Source organism: Frankliniella occidentalis, unplaced genomic scaffold, assembly GCF_000697945.3.
Source record: "Frankliniella occidentalis isolate FOCC.00 unplaced genomic scaffold, Focc_3.1 Scaffold182, whole genome shotgun sequence".
Lineage (NCBI taxonomy): Eukaryota > Metazoa > Arthropoda > Insecta > Thysanoptera > Thripidae > Frankliniella > Frankliniella occidentalis.
In genome coordinates, this window is record NW_026267308.1 from 184,689 (window position 1) to 198,735 (window position 14,047).

Consider the following 14,047-nt stretch of genomic DNA (forward strand, 5'->3'; position numbering starts at 1 on the left):
TAAGGTTAGGTTTGGATAAAAAGTCACTCTTTTTGTTGGCTGAGCGATTAGCGAAGCCTATTACTCCAGTGATGATCAAAAAGTTTCGTGTCTGTCTGTGTGTCTGTCTGTGTGTGTTTGTCTGTCATCACGATAACTCGAGAACGAATTGAGCTAGCGACCTAGGATTTTCAGGGTCGTTTTGTATCATAAAAAGACAGATCAAGTTCAAAGAAGAGCATTCTAGCTCAAAAATTGGATTTTTAAAAAATCAAAAACCACAGGTCCCTCAAATAATGTTTTTATAAATATTTTTTTTACAGTCTCCTAAGGGTTAACTCATCAAAGTAGAATCCTTTGGACGAAAATTTTCTCCGTTTTGCTCTAGCTCAAACCGTTGAGGCGCAAGAGGGTGTTCTTGACGAAAATAAGCGAAAAAGTGTACAACCATGCATTCTTAGTCAAAGTGACGGGCCGTTAACGGGCCGGAGGCCCGTATCTTTGTGTGCATTTTTGCACTACCCGACTCGGGTGTCAGCGCCGCAGGCCTAGGTAGCTGTATGCCAGGTTTCGTGAGATATCGCGAAGCCTGTTACGCGAGACGTGGTCTGGCGTACAGCTACCTAGTTATCACTAACTGGTGATTTATGTTGTGTAATCGTAACAACCTCAGAGATTTACACCAGTTAAAACACGAAAGGGACACTATTGTTCTTTCAACCCTGCTTGCAGCTGGTACGAGTTGACATTTTGTAAAATTTGTACACAAACCATTTTTACCCGGGTAAAAGTAGCTCCAACTTAAAATATCATTCCAGGTCGCTTGAACCCTGCGCTAAAATCGACTCGCTTACACCCACTATCAATCTACTACGGTTTCCGAGTAGAGTCGAGGAAAGCCGCGCGGGTAGGCCCGGTCTGGCTGCTGTACACTCCCATGCAAAAACAAACATTTATTTCATTGTTTTGCTGTACTTGACAAGCTTTCTTGTTTCTATCAGTAATTATAGCGAAATCATTGCAGACACGTTAGGAGTCATTTCGGAGCATGCCTGGACGTTTATTTAAGTTCTTCTGGGTCTGGTCTTATATATCTTTTCATATGTGTGTTATTGGGTCCATTAGCTAACATCAATACTTAACATGGATTTGGCACAACTTGCATGTATTCTACAAACTGCGGCACACACAGCCAAAGATGTTCAGCGTATGAAAAGAATGCTTCGTTTGTTGAGTTTTGATTACGAAGTAGACGGCAAAGGTACCTGGCAAAAAGATGGTTTAACAAGCAGGCCCGCCCTTCCGCCAAACGAAGTTGCCAGCTTCGCTTCGATCCGCCGGCAACTCCGTTCGGCAGGGGCCAGGCCTGCTTGGCCTGCCGGCGGCGATGGTCGGGCTTGCGGCCCGACCATTTCCGTCACGCGATTTGCTGAAGAACATAATCAAATGATGCAATGGGCGTTCGGCCCGCAAAGCCCGTCGTCCTTAAAAATTGCCCCGTAGACACGAGAAAGGGATGTAACGGTGAAGCACCGCGACTACAACCCACCCTTCTGCTTAGAAAACGTTTTTTTTTTTTTGGGGGGGGGGGGAGAGAGTTTCTTTCCTCTTGTGCGGTTTTGGGCCTTCTTCTACAACTTATTGCTCACTTCAGCAATTTTAAGCTTATTTTCGTCAAAAAAGAACCTCTAGCGCCTAAACGGTTAGAGATAGAGCCAAACGGACGAAATTTTCGCCCAACGGGCTCTATATTGACGAGTTACTCCTTACAGTATCAGAAAAAAAAGTATTTTATTCTGACTTTTTTGACCTACCCAATATTCTTTGATACCCCCTTTTAGCCCTTTGGGGGTGGTTGCCAGGATTTGCCGTAGGCGTTTCGTTTTCTAGGAGTGAACCTTAAGATACCCTGAAAATTTGAAGTCTCTAGCACATCTCCTTCTAGTGGAACAGACAGACAGACACACAGACACACACGAGGTCGTTTGCATAAGCCTGCTAGATAGCTTTTCTAAAGCAGAAGGGCGGGCTAAAAAGAGCCGCCCCTCAGACGGGCCGCAGGCCCGTTTTCCGATAAAAGCTATATTACACCATGCAAAATCAGGATTGCACGGCCGGCAGGCCAAGCTAGGCTTGCTTCCTGCCGAATCGAGTTGCCGGTGGAGCGAAGCAGAGCTGGCAACTTGGTTTGGCAGAAGAGCGGGCCAAGCTTGTTTTGTGTGGGGATATCAGTTTGTTTCAGGAGTAATTTTGATTTCCCGGTGTCGTACTGGCCCTCAAGAAAAGGACAAAACATTTTGAAAGAAAGAAACGATTTTTCTTGGTGTAGTCTCTTGATCACCCGTACAAATGTTGCCCCGAAAAACGGCTTATCAATCGGCGAAACAGCAACATGGTTGCGGACAGGTTGGACTGGAACGATAGATACAGACCAGCGTTAACAACGCGATACGAGCTTTAAAACACAGCCCATTTAAGGAGCACATGCGGTTTTACATTGCCTACCAACAAGGCAGTTCACGAAAATGAAGTCCTTTGCACCATGCATGTGTGCCCTGCTGGTCGTCTCCTCCCTGTGCGGGGCCTCACCTTCGTCGCGCATCGTGGGTGGTGAAGACACATCCATACAAGACGCACCTTACCAGGTAGGTTTAAAACAAGCAGGCCCGCCCTTCCGCCAAACGGAGTTGCCAGCTCCGCTTCGCTCCACCGGCAACTCCGTTCGGCAGGGGCCGGGCCTGCTTGGCCTGCCGGCGGCGATGGTTGGGCCTTCGGCCCGACCATTTCAGTCTCTCCAGGGCCTGGAAACGCAATGGCCGAGTCCCGGCCGAGGCGCGATACCGCAACGGGGGAAGCTTATGTGAAAAAAGTATGCATCTACGGTGGAAAGCAAGAAGAGATTCGGAAAGCTGATGAAATTTGACGTGTAGTAGGCTATATGCTCAGCCTGAAAGTAATGTTTATCGTGGTCAAATCCACGAACAAAGTTCCGTCTGCTAGAGTGAGGTTATGAAGGGTCAAAAATCCATGTTTTTTATCAAATTTTCTCCGCGCACTCGTGGCAGTATCATGTTTAATAATAGGCCTACTACACGGCAAATTTTATCAGCTTTCCGAATCTCTTCTTGATTTTTACCGGAGATGTATACTTTTTTCACATAAGCTTCCCCCAAAAACGCTGTTTTCGCTGGTATCGCGCCTCGGCCGGGACTCGACCATTGCGTTTCCAGGCCATGGTCTCGCGATATACTGAAGTGCATAATCAAATAAATAATGTGACCGCTAAATCACTTTGCATATTTGAGTAAACTAAAGCGTCCGGCGGGGGGCCCAGAGACTGTAACGGGGCAACACCGTGACTACACCCCACCCTTCTGCTTTGCTCAAGAACTAAAAAAGGTGAACCAGCGCAGTTTTTAGACTGTATATTGTTTGTCAAACAGTCCTAAAACTTGACTTTCTGCTATTGTTTTCAATATATCCACTTCTAGGGCCGAAGCAGTAAAAGATACGGCAAATCCTAGGGTAGTTCCTGATTCAGAATGTGTTGTTTTGGGGGGGTACTCCCTCTGACAATTTACGATTGGACGCCTCCTTGTACGTTTTTATGAGCAACGCGGCCATTTTCGCCGTATTTCGTCGAAAAAAGCACTCTAGCGCCCAAACGGTGCAAGATAGGGTCAAACGGACGAAATTTTCGTCCATAGGACTCTACTTTCACGAGTTACCCCTTAGGAGACCATAAAAAAATATTTGATTTTCTACTTTTTGGACCAACCCCTATTTCTTTGTTACCCCCTTTCACCCCCTTAGGGGTGGTTGCCAGGATTTGCACCAAGCGTTTCGTTGTCCAGAAGTGACCCCTAAGATACCCTGAAATTTGTAGACCTCTAGCTCATCTCCTTCCTCTTACACGGACGACGGACAGACGGACACACACGAGAGCGGTTGCATAAGCCCGCTTTAATGCTTTTTTAAAAGCAGAAGGGCGGGCCAAAAAGCACAGGAGTTGAACAGTACTTTACTGGTCAACTTGTTTCTCGGTCTTCCTGTACTTGCTAAGTACGGTGTTTTGAGTACAGAGTACAGGAATTTTTAACATGGAGCCTTATGAGCACTACACTAATAAAGTACGGGTGTCCTGTACCATATCCTGTACGGAATCCTGTACTTTTTCTGTACTTTGGTATAGGATTTTTAACAGTGTATGGGGAAGAATGAGACACATCAAAGTTGAGGGAGAACAAGACATTGACTTCGTTGATCTAGATTACATGCTTTTTGACATTAAACGGAAATGCTGCAGTGCTTTTATTTCTCCCTTAGTTGGCTGAGCGATTAGTGAAGCCTATTACTCCGTCTGGTCGGAAAAAAAATTCCGTCTGCCTGCCTGACTGTTAGGGTGTTCCATTTTAAAATCGGTATGCCAGAACGCAGTTTAAATGAAAACACTGGTCGAGGAGTTTTCAACGATGAGCGACCCATGTACGGTGGGTTATTCAAGACTCCTTTCCTGCCTACGTAGTAAATTTACTTGGGTAGGTTGGAAAGACTCCTTTCCCGACCACATTGGCTTATAAATTTCCCCACCAGTGGGCCGGGGATTTCCTGGCTATTTGGGTCTGTAAATTTACCGAACACTAGCTGGCAAAGGAGCGTTGCCACGCGGGAAGGAGAAAATTCCCTCTATTTTTTTTACAGTGCACACATACAAGTGTGCGCCATTCACACACTTGCGTTTCCAGTGTATTGAGTGTTATCGATGACTCAACGCTAAACGAAAACATTTATCGGCATCAAAGGTAAAAGTCAAAAAAAAAAAAAAAAAAAAAACGTTTGGTGGCAATTCCGCCTGCCAACTAGGCAACCTACTGTCTGCATGAATGTACATATGTTGCCTAGTCGACAGGCGGAATAGCCGAAAAGCGTGCTTTTCTTACTTTTGCCTATGATGCCGGTAAATGTTATCGACTAGCGTTGATCCATCGAAAACACTCACTATTTGCTACGTTCTCGCGCAAACCCAGTCGACGTATGACGAATATGAGGACCGCTACAGCAAAACTACTGGTATTAACTTAGGCGTTACGCCCACAGTAGCGTGACGCCGCGCGATACCGGCGACATGACAAACTTCAAGTACCTACCCTATGGTGTCTGTGGAGAGCGACTCCCTGGCCTCGGCCGCGCGTCCGCAGCGCGGCAGGGGAAAAATAAATGTTGTCGGGTGTAAATTGGCGCAAAAGTGACAAAGGCCTAAAATCCATTCTTGCGCATGGTTCCTGACAAAGCAGCGCCCTTCGCGACGTCGTTGGAAACTCCTCGACGTGCATTTTCATTTAAGCTGCGTTCTGAATAGATCGGTGGCTTCAATCCGGAAAATGGAACGCCCTACTATACACCCTGTATATATTTCGATCAAACTTGGGCTTTCGGGGGCGCCTCTGGCCCTTAAGATTAGCTCCTTGTACACGATAAAGGACGGTGACGATGTGATCCCGTGACTACACCCCACGCTTCTGCTTTGAAACTGAACAAAAAACAAAACAAAAAACAAGCGTAGTTTTCAGCTTGTATTGTTTTTCAGTCCTAAAACTGGACTTTTTGGTATTGTTTCACGTATATATCGACCTCTAGCTCTGAGACGAGTGAAGAGACGACATTTCCAAGAACTAACTATGATTCAGAATGTTCTGTTTTGAATGGTACTTCCTCTGTCGTTTTTCGATTTGAGGCCCTCTTCAACGTATTTTTGCACAGCGTGGTCATTTTCGGCGCACTTTCATCGAAAAATCACCTCTAGCGCCGAAACGGAGAGAGCAAAAGCCAAACGGATCAAATTTTAGGACAAACGAATCGACTTTTACGAGTTCCCAAATTTGAGATCATAAAACAAATATTTTTTCTAATTTTTTTTTTTTTGCTTGTTTTCTTTGATTCCCCCTCGCAGCCCCTTAGGGGTGGTTGGCAGGATTTGCTTTTCTGGGAGTAAACCTCGAGATCCCCTGAAAATTTAAAAAATCTCTAGCACATCTCCTTCTAGTGGGACGGACAGACACACGGTGTCGCACCTGCAGTAGGTGGACTAACAAAGTTCCGCGTTAGCCAATACGAGTCAAGTCGAAAGTTTTGTGACAGTTTTATGACTGTTCAAAAATCAGTACAAACTAAAAACTGCAATTGTCTTTTCTTGCTTTAAAGCAGAAAGGTGGGTTGTAGTCGTGCGTCGTGGAGCTATTTTAAAAGGCTTTAGGCCCGGCCGGAAGCCTGAGCGGCAAATACTCGCGAGCGGCAGAAAAGCGGGTATCCAAAGAAAGATAGATAGAGCTACAAAGTTGATAAGAATAATTTATGGTACCATAATGGTCTTCAAGGGGTTTTATACTCGTAAATTTAGTAGAATCTTTTCGGCCAAGTTGTTGATGTGTCTGCAATCTTGCTGCTGTGTAAGCAAACTTTTTGCTGTGTCAGCAAACTTTTTGCTGTGTCAGCAAACTTTTTGCTGTGTCAGCAAACTTTTCGCTGTGTCAGCAAACTTTCTGCTGTGTTAGCAAACTTTTTGCTGTGTTAGCAAACTTTTTGCTGTGTCAGCAAACTTTTTGCTGTGCCAGCAAACTTTTTGCTGTGACAGCAAAGTTTTTAACACGGTTAAAAATATTTCATTACCTTTTTATTACATGTTGTGAAGCTATTTTCATTAGATTTTCGTAATGATATTTAATAACTTTTTCATTACGTATCGTTAAATTTCATTCCATTCTAATGAAATTTCTCAATACGTAATGAAAAAGTTATCAAATATCATTACGAAAATCTAATGAAAATAGCTTCACAACATGAAATGAAAATGTAATGAAATATTTTTAGCAATTAATTGCTAAAACAGCAAAAAAATTCTGACACAGAATAACTCCTAATTTGCCTAATTTCTTCTAGATAACCCTCTTTTTACACCCTAGTTACCCTTTAATGTGTCAGCAAACTGATGTTAGTTAATTCTGGAAATGAGGTTCTTAGTCTCCCCACCTGTATTTACCTTTGTTCAGGCCTAATGACCTATAATTACCTGCGTTTCGGCCTATATATAAGGATGGAAAATGAAAATGAGTGGTCAATAAGAATGGTTCTTGTATAAATTATAAAGTACTACGCAATTTTGAGTCTATGAAGTAAATTCAACTAAGTTTTGCCCCCTTAGACCGCTTTTGTCTTTGTTATGGATCCCCCAACCACTGCGTTTTGCTACGCTCCGCCACTCTAAACAAGGCCTTCATATCTCTATGTTACCTAATTTAAGGTACACTTACTGAAAATTAAAGCTATATCATCTGCTTCCACGTTAGCGCAAGCTTAGGTTTTTTTCTTTTTCTTATTTGAAGCAGAATAGTGGGCTGAAGTCACTGTAGCACACCGTTACATTTTTTTCTCTCAGGTCTAAGGGGCAAATTTTATAGGGCCCCAGCGGTTGCATAAATCCTCTTTTCAAGCTTTTTCTCGATCTATAGCTTTTTCAAAGCGGAAGGGCTGGCTGAAAGAAGTTCACCTAAGCCGCAAGAACAGGCACGTCTTCTTTTCCTTGAGTTTGACATGTGGTCGGGAGCAAATTACGTTTAACATAATCTAATGTACAGGTTGCCATAAATATTGGCGGTCGGTTTATATGCGGAGGATCCATCTTATCGAGGAAATGGATTCTAACAGCTGCCAAATGCATCAAAAAGTAAGTTAACACGTACCTTCTTTAAAAATACTGAAACTGTTGCGTTTTTAACTTGCCCTTTTGGTTTGTAAATAACACAATATGTGGTCTTGTCAAATCGTTTTGACGCTTGCTGCAACCGAGCAGACCAATCTCAGTGTAAATCTGTCTTGCATAGTCTACGTTGCAGCTACAAATAAGCTCTTGCTGTATAAACAGTGTACGTAAGCCAAGTACCTCAGCAAACAGAAGCTTTGGGCAAGCGAACCGCGAGGCAGGGGGGTTGGGCTGTTGGTTGTTTTACCAGCAACCAGCACCTTGTCCGAACGCAGTGTTTTGATGGGCGTACTAAACACCTTGGCAATGATGATCCGCCTATGGTTCCGCTCGTTTCACATAGGTCCGGGGGGTGCTCGTTGTGATCGAAATAACCTGTGCCATTATCTGAGAGGCAAACTTGTAATTGGTGATACCAGGGAACTGAATTCTGAGAAACTCTCTACCTTTGAGGAAGTCTCCACCTTTGTTAAATTTTGACCCCTCCTAATTCGCAGAGTTTTAATATTCGCACTGTGACAAAAGCCACTTCCATTTTAAATCCGTAAGCGACTCTGGACTGAAATTAAGAATCTACGTACACGGATCACAAAGAATGAAAATCGTTCGTAATGTTGCAAAGCATTTACTTCGTGAGCATTTAACAGTGTAGTTACCTGCATAATATGACTTTGATGAACGTTCTTCCAACAGTGTTGAACCTTCCTCGATCACGGTTCGTGTAGGCAGCAACCAGCTGGATTCGGGTGGTCGGGTTGTTGCTGTTTCCCAGACACGAGTCCACGAATTTTATGATGCCACGAACAACTACAACGACATCGGTCTCCTGGCGCTCGAGAGGAATCTTAATTTCACCGATGCGGTGAAGCCAGTTCTGCTCGCTGGTGCTAACCCAACACCGGGCTCCAACGCGCTCTTGGCTGGCTGGGGTTCTAAGGCCGTAAGTCGCTTAAAAATCTGTGCCCCATTTGTTTCGTAGTTAACTGGTGGAGACGAAATACTTTCCAAACAAAGGCAAACAATGTTTGTTAATTAAGTCCAACGCTTTGGCAACCCTAAAAGATAACTTCAACTAACGTTTTTTCCTACAGTTTCCCGGTGGACTCTCGCGGACTCTGCAGACTATTTCTCTGAAAACCATTTCCTTGAGTGAATGTGCTGCCATCCATACCCCAGGGACAATATCGACCGGCAACTTGTGCACAGCTGGCAACGAGCGAAAAGGAGCATGTTTGGTAAGTAACAAGAGTAACGTCGGTGTCTCTTACGCACTTGTGAACTCCTTCGTAGAAATGGTTTTCAGCCGCTTTGCAAATAGGTTACTCTGCCACATGGCAACTCGAACGTAAACAAGAAAAGCATGATTGCTCGAGATGTTTCCGTCAGCGCATTTATTGGCTGACCGCCACACAGACGCTATTGTTGACCAATGCCCGTTCAGGAAGAAACACATCGGAAAGTCATGCTTTTCTACGTAAGGTTCCAATTGAGTCAAGGGGTGTAGATGTAGATATGTCATGCACACACTAACAAATATTCCACAAATATTTCATAGATATTCCATGTACACCAAAATGAGAGCGGTCGGCCACTCTGATCTGGTTGTGTTATTGTAGAATTCCTTATTGCGTTGGATTTGGATGCTCTGTAGACTACGAAGCATTGCGATATTACAGAGTATTACCGGAGTAGTTTATTCCGAAGCTATACTTTGGGTGCTACAAAGTATAGCGTCGTAATATTGCACGGTAACGTGTCCGTGTTACAAATTAACTAACTCGTTCGCCTTCGTTGGTGACAACTCTTGGTCTCCGTACCTTAACCACACCTAAATTCTGTCCATTTTCAGGGAGATGCGGGTGGAGCTTTAGTTTCGAACGGTGTCCAAGTTGGCCTTGTATCTTGGGGCATCCCTTGCGCGACCGGCATCCCGGACGTCTACTCAAGCATCTCATTTTACAGAAGTTGGATCGCAGAATCTTCAGGCGTCTAGATGAAGTAGCTAAGTTCCCATAGTTTTATTTGAATAAATATCAGACAAGGATTACTATCGGTCCATGTTATGTGGAGGAACGCGAACTACGGCCCTGCACGGGAAAAAAGACTTGGTTGTGAGGATCTATTGTTGTTGGTAGGCTAAATTCGATAGCTGGAATCGACAAGCCAATCTCCATAACCAGGAGTTGGTTGTGACGACCGGACACTTTTACGAATAGAACCCCAGCTTCATTTTAATCGTTGAAAATCCCGGTCGTAACAACCGCCTCCTGGTTGTGGATATCGGATTTCCGATTCCAGCTATCGAATTTGGATCTAGGGGTACTCGACTTTCCTGATGAGCGTGCAAATGATTGGTGATTAGATGTAAAAGTCTGGCGCAGTAACCAACCTTTCTTTGATAGGCTTGAGTCGATAGGTGCAATCGAAAATCCGATGATTACAACCAAAAGCTGGTTGCCAAGATCGAATACTAGAAGGTGAAAACAAGAAAGCATTCCTTGTTTGCGTCGCACTAGAGTATATGATCGTAAAAACCAACTTCTAGTTGCTATCATTGCTATCATCAGATTTTCGATTGCAGCTAGCAACCAAGAACCGAAATACGGTCGCCTCAATCCGACCGTCACCGGCTGACGGTCGGAGTGAAAGAGACAGCATCACACGGGCCAGCGGACGGTCAGTGCTGCTAGCCAACCGCCCATAAGGAACTGCTGGTGGGCGGTCGCAGCCCAGGCGGCCGGCCCGGCCGGCATGAGCGACCGTGCGTGCGAGCAGCGCGCGCAGCGACCGCCGGGCTCCCGGACGGTTGCTTACGGTCGAAAACTGCATCTTTTTCGGTTCTTGCTATCGACTCAAGCCTATCGAACAGAGGTTGGTCCCTTCGACAACGTCGTCTTTTACTCTACATAATAACTGCAGTTAACAATACTTAAAATTCCTATCAAAAAGTTTGCATTATACAGCGAAAAGCTAAATTTTTGGCGCTATTTAGGTTACCTGAGGTACTTTCACCAAGAATATAGGGGACGTGGAAAAAATGACTTCGTCGTGAGGATCAATTATGTTTGGTAGGCTAAATTCGATAGCTGAAATCGGGAATCCGATACGCACAAGCAGGGGTTGGTTGACACGACATGACACTTGTACGAGGAGAACAAACTCCAGCTATGTTCTCTTCGTACAAATGTCCGGTCGTGTCAACCAACGTCTGCTTGCGAGTATCGGATTCCGATTCCAGCAATCGAATTTATCCTACAAAACAGAACTGATCCCCACAACCAAGTCTTTTTTTCCGTGTAGGTGATAGATTGATTGGACGGGGTACAGTTATTTGACACGTCGCATGTAGAGCGTCACTATAGACAAATAGGGCGCCGCAGATAAACCAACTTTAGCACGCCCAGCAGATGGATAACCCGCGCTGCCGCCTCTTATGCAGCCTTGGATTGGAGCAGAAGCGAACGGCGCGAACGTCTGCTAGTACCGTTGCCAGAAAGGCATATTTTTGGGGGTTATCGCGTATTGTAACCGGAAACTCGTAAGAACGCCAACGCCGAAACTCAAACGTTTTAGGCCTTTGAAATGAGAAACAGTGACATTCTGTTCAATAACTTTTTATATTTCAATAAACTTTTCTGCGAGATACTCTTTTAATTAGCCCATGGTCTGAAGCAAATTGTTTTCATTACGAAACTAAATATGAAAACCATAAGGGTGACTTTTTCATGAACATGCTGTTCATGTATTATTCGTCATGCGTGCTAACTCATTGAGTAAGGTGCTTGCCCAAATTAAGTGGTGCTTTACAATTTTTTAATTGGAATGATGTTCATGACATCCATACCGATGACGTAGGCCCAGACTTTAATTTTTGGGGGCAGTTTTTGTGCCATGCATAGAAATGGGCATTGCATCAGGCCGGACGGCGTGGCATTCATAGATCAACATATATTGTTGTTTGCAGGAGGCTATGCAGCTCAAAGGGGACAGATTTCTCAAGTTTGTAGAAGTGTTAGAAAACAATTTGTCTTGTAATGGTTTTAGAGGGTTTGACATTACTATTATGTCTCTTAGTTGTACACTAAAAGCAGTTAGTAGACAACATTCAGTCAGGTTTCTAAATTAAGTCGTATCTGATTTAGATGTGATCATCTTTCCTGGCTCTATATTGCACTGCAGCTCTTAATGTAAGAATGAGTGTGAAATATTTACCACAGTTCCTTTATCGGTCAGAGCTCCATAGCTTCCCTTCTCACTTAAATTTGTAGCGATTCAGATGTCTTCAAAAATAACAAAATTCCAGCTCATGTTAATGGTCATAGACAGTTCAGATTGATTAAAAATTCAACTAGGACCGTGGCAATATCATAACTCATAAATAAGTGATGAATTGCGACATGGCCTCAGGTCCAAAATGGTCTGCCTGTCAGAAATAGTTGTGTGCTAAAGAAGGGAGACTGCATTCCCTATAATTATTTTATTGTAAGGTAAATAGTAAGGGAAATGTATTTACATCATAAAGCACAGTGACAAGGCCTCTTCTTAATTTGTGACACTTGATCCGTACTTTTCAAATTAAAGGTGACATGCAAAGATAAACCTAGAGTTCACATTTTTCTGGAGAGATTCGATCATGAGAGGCAGGAGTCTTCAATCAAAGTGACAGCCGCACGTGGGATTCTTCATTCAAATTGGTGACCACTTTGTATTTTTTTATTGGACACTCTGGTCCTTACTTATATTGTTTTTTACAAAATTAAAATACTTTAAATTCAAATCACTAGGGTAACAAAAAATTAATTTCTCACAGGACGAGAGTATTAACATTAAAACAAATTAACACGCCCTCTCCTCTTCACAAGGACAGGAATCCTCTTCTCCGCACTGATGTTCATTGTCATCTGTAGATAGTTTGAATATTTTACTCCACCACAATTGACCTCCAGTGGAGTCAGTGGTGCATCTTGGTCACGCTGGGAGATCAAGTCTAGTTTCAAAACACTGTTGGCATGTGAAATGTCAGTGTCACCTTCAATGGAACTTGCAGTAACTGCATCTGCACAATGGTTGATTGTTAGTTGGGTACCATTCTTTGTAGCTACAAATGGTGAATCACGCCCTTTGAAATTCTTTGGAAAAATTTCTATCATCGTGACTGTTGAAATCTTGGCTCTCATCTCTGAAGCAGCCTCTTCCCTATCCATTTCGATCACTTTTCCCTGGCCTGTGTACGGCGGGCGCTCGGTTGTCTCGTCATGTTCTTCACTTCCGTTTATACTGGTAATCTCATCCACAACATGATCATCAAAGGCAGCTACCTTGTCATCTTTTGATTCTTTCGGATCTTCACTATTAGTTATACTGATAATATCATCCTCAACATGATCATCCAGGGCAACAAACTTCTCATCTTTTAATTCTTTCGTTAATTCCCTTCGCAGCATTATGTTGTTTTGATGATCTTCTAAAGGTTGTTGCTCACTCATGTACTCTTCGGTGCTATATTCCGATTCATCAGTGTCTGTCGCAATTTCTGCACCTCTCTGAATCTTTGATGGTGTAGCCTGCATTACAACACCAGGTTTAGAAATCAGTGGACCGTGGTATGAACTTCACCACAGTTAATCATTAGGTTAAAAATCCAAAAAACAAATAAGAATTGAAGAATATTCTTAAAGAGTACAATATGCGCACCGCGTCTTTTTCTTCATTTTGATCGTTCGTCTTCCTCTTTTTTGATGGTGACTGGGGGATGTTGGCATCTTGATTGTTTGATTGCAAACCATCTGATGGAGTCATGCAAAGCTTAAAAATGTCGTCTTCTCCATCAAGAATCAATGACAGGCCAGGCTCTTTTCTGTCTTTCTCGCCAACTGGAGGACAGACTTTGAAAGTAAAATGTCAGAAATAATGAAATACCTGCATTTTGCATTACGAAAACACGATACAATGTGCCATGTGTAGTCAAATTACCTGCATGTGTGTCACCTACGTCAATTCCTTCATTAAGTTCTTCGATGGTTTCCACCAACAAGGTAAGATCGCCTTTCGTCTCCTCCGAAGTTGCCACTGCTAGGCAGAGGAACACAGAATTTTTAACACTCCAATATTTCAATTTTATAATTTATGCAACTGCTAATTCTGTTTAATAGTACCTGCTGATGCCATGTCCTTTTTGAACACAGCTACCCGAAGGCTCTCTGTAGTACTTTTACCTCAGTTAACAATACTTAAAATTCCTATCAAAAAGTTTGCATTATACAGCGAAAAGCTAAATTTTTGGCGCTATTTAGGTTACCTGAGGTACTTTCA

At 43.4% G+C, this 14,047-nt stretch overlaps 2 protein-coding genes across 2 annotated transcripts in view; one reads left to right on the forward strand and one right to left on the reverse strand.

The window, feature by feature from the left end:
* Positions 1-2,174: 2,174 nt before the first annotated feature.
* On the forward strand, positions 2,175-9,782 carry LOC113213938 (trypsin-1-like). Its single transcript, XM_052271980.1, has 5 exons — positions 2,175-2,624; positions 7,611-7,699; positions 8,429-8,675; positions 8,827-8,970; positions 9,585-9,782. The coding sequence occupies exons 1-5, from the start codon at positions 2,505-2,507 to the stop codon at positions 9,726-9,728; spliced, it is 744 nt and encodes a 247-aa protein (XP_052127940.1). The 5' UTR covers positions 2,175-2,504; the 3' UTR covers positions 9,729-9,782.
* Positions 9,783-13,363: 3,581 nt separating this feature from the next.
* Positions 13,364-14,047, reverse strand: part of LOC113213940 (uncharacterized) — a 1,327-nt gene continuing 643 nt past the window's right edge. Inside the window, exon 4 of the mRNA XM_052271978.1 lies at positions 13,364-13,620. Within this exon, the coding sequence (XP_052127938.1) occupies positions 13,364-13,620 (257 nt within the window). The remainder of the gene's footprint in view (positions 13,621-14,047) is intronic.

What these genes read in the sequence shown, in the direction of transcription:
- LOC113213938 (XM_052271980.1), top strand. Translation starts at nt 2,505, where the DNA reads ATGAAGTCCTTTGCACCATGCATGTGTGCCCTGCTGGTCGTCTCCTCC. An exon ending in TACAAGACGCACCTTACCAG is followed by an intron (nt 2,625 to 7,610) that starts GTAGGTTTAAAA and finishes TCTAATGTACAG; the next exon opens with GTTGCCATAAATATTGGCGG. An exon ending in CTGGCTGGGGTTCTAAGGCC is followed by an intron (nt 8,676 to 8,826) that starts GTAAGTCGCTTA and finishes TTTTTCCTACAG; the next exon opens with TTTCCCGGTGGACTCTCGCG.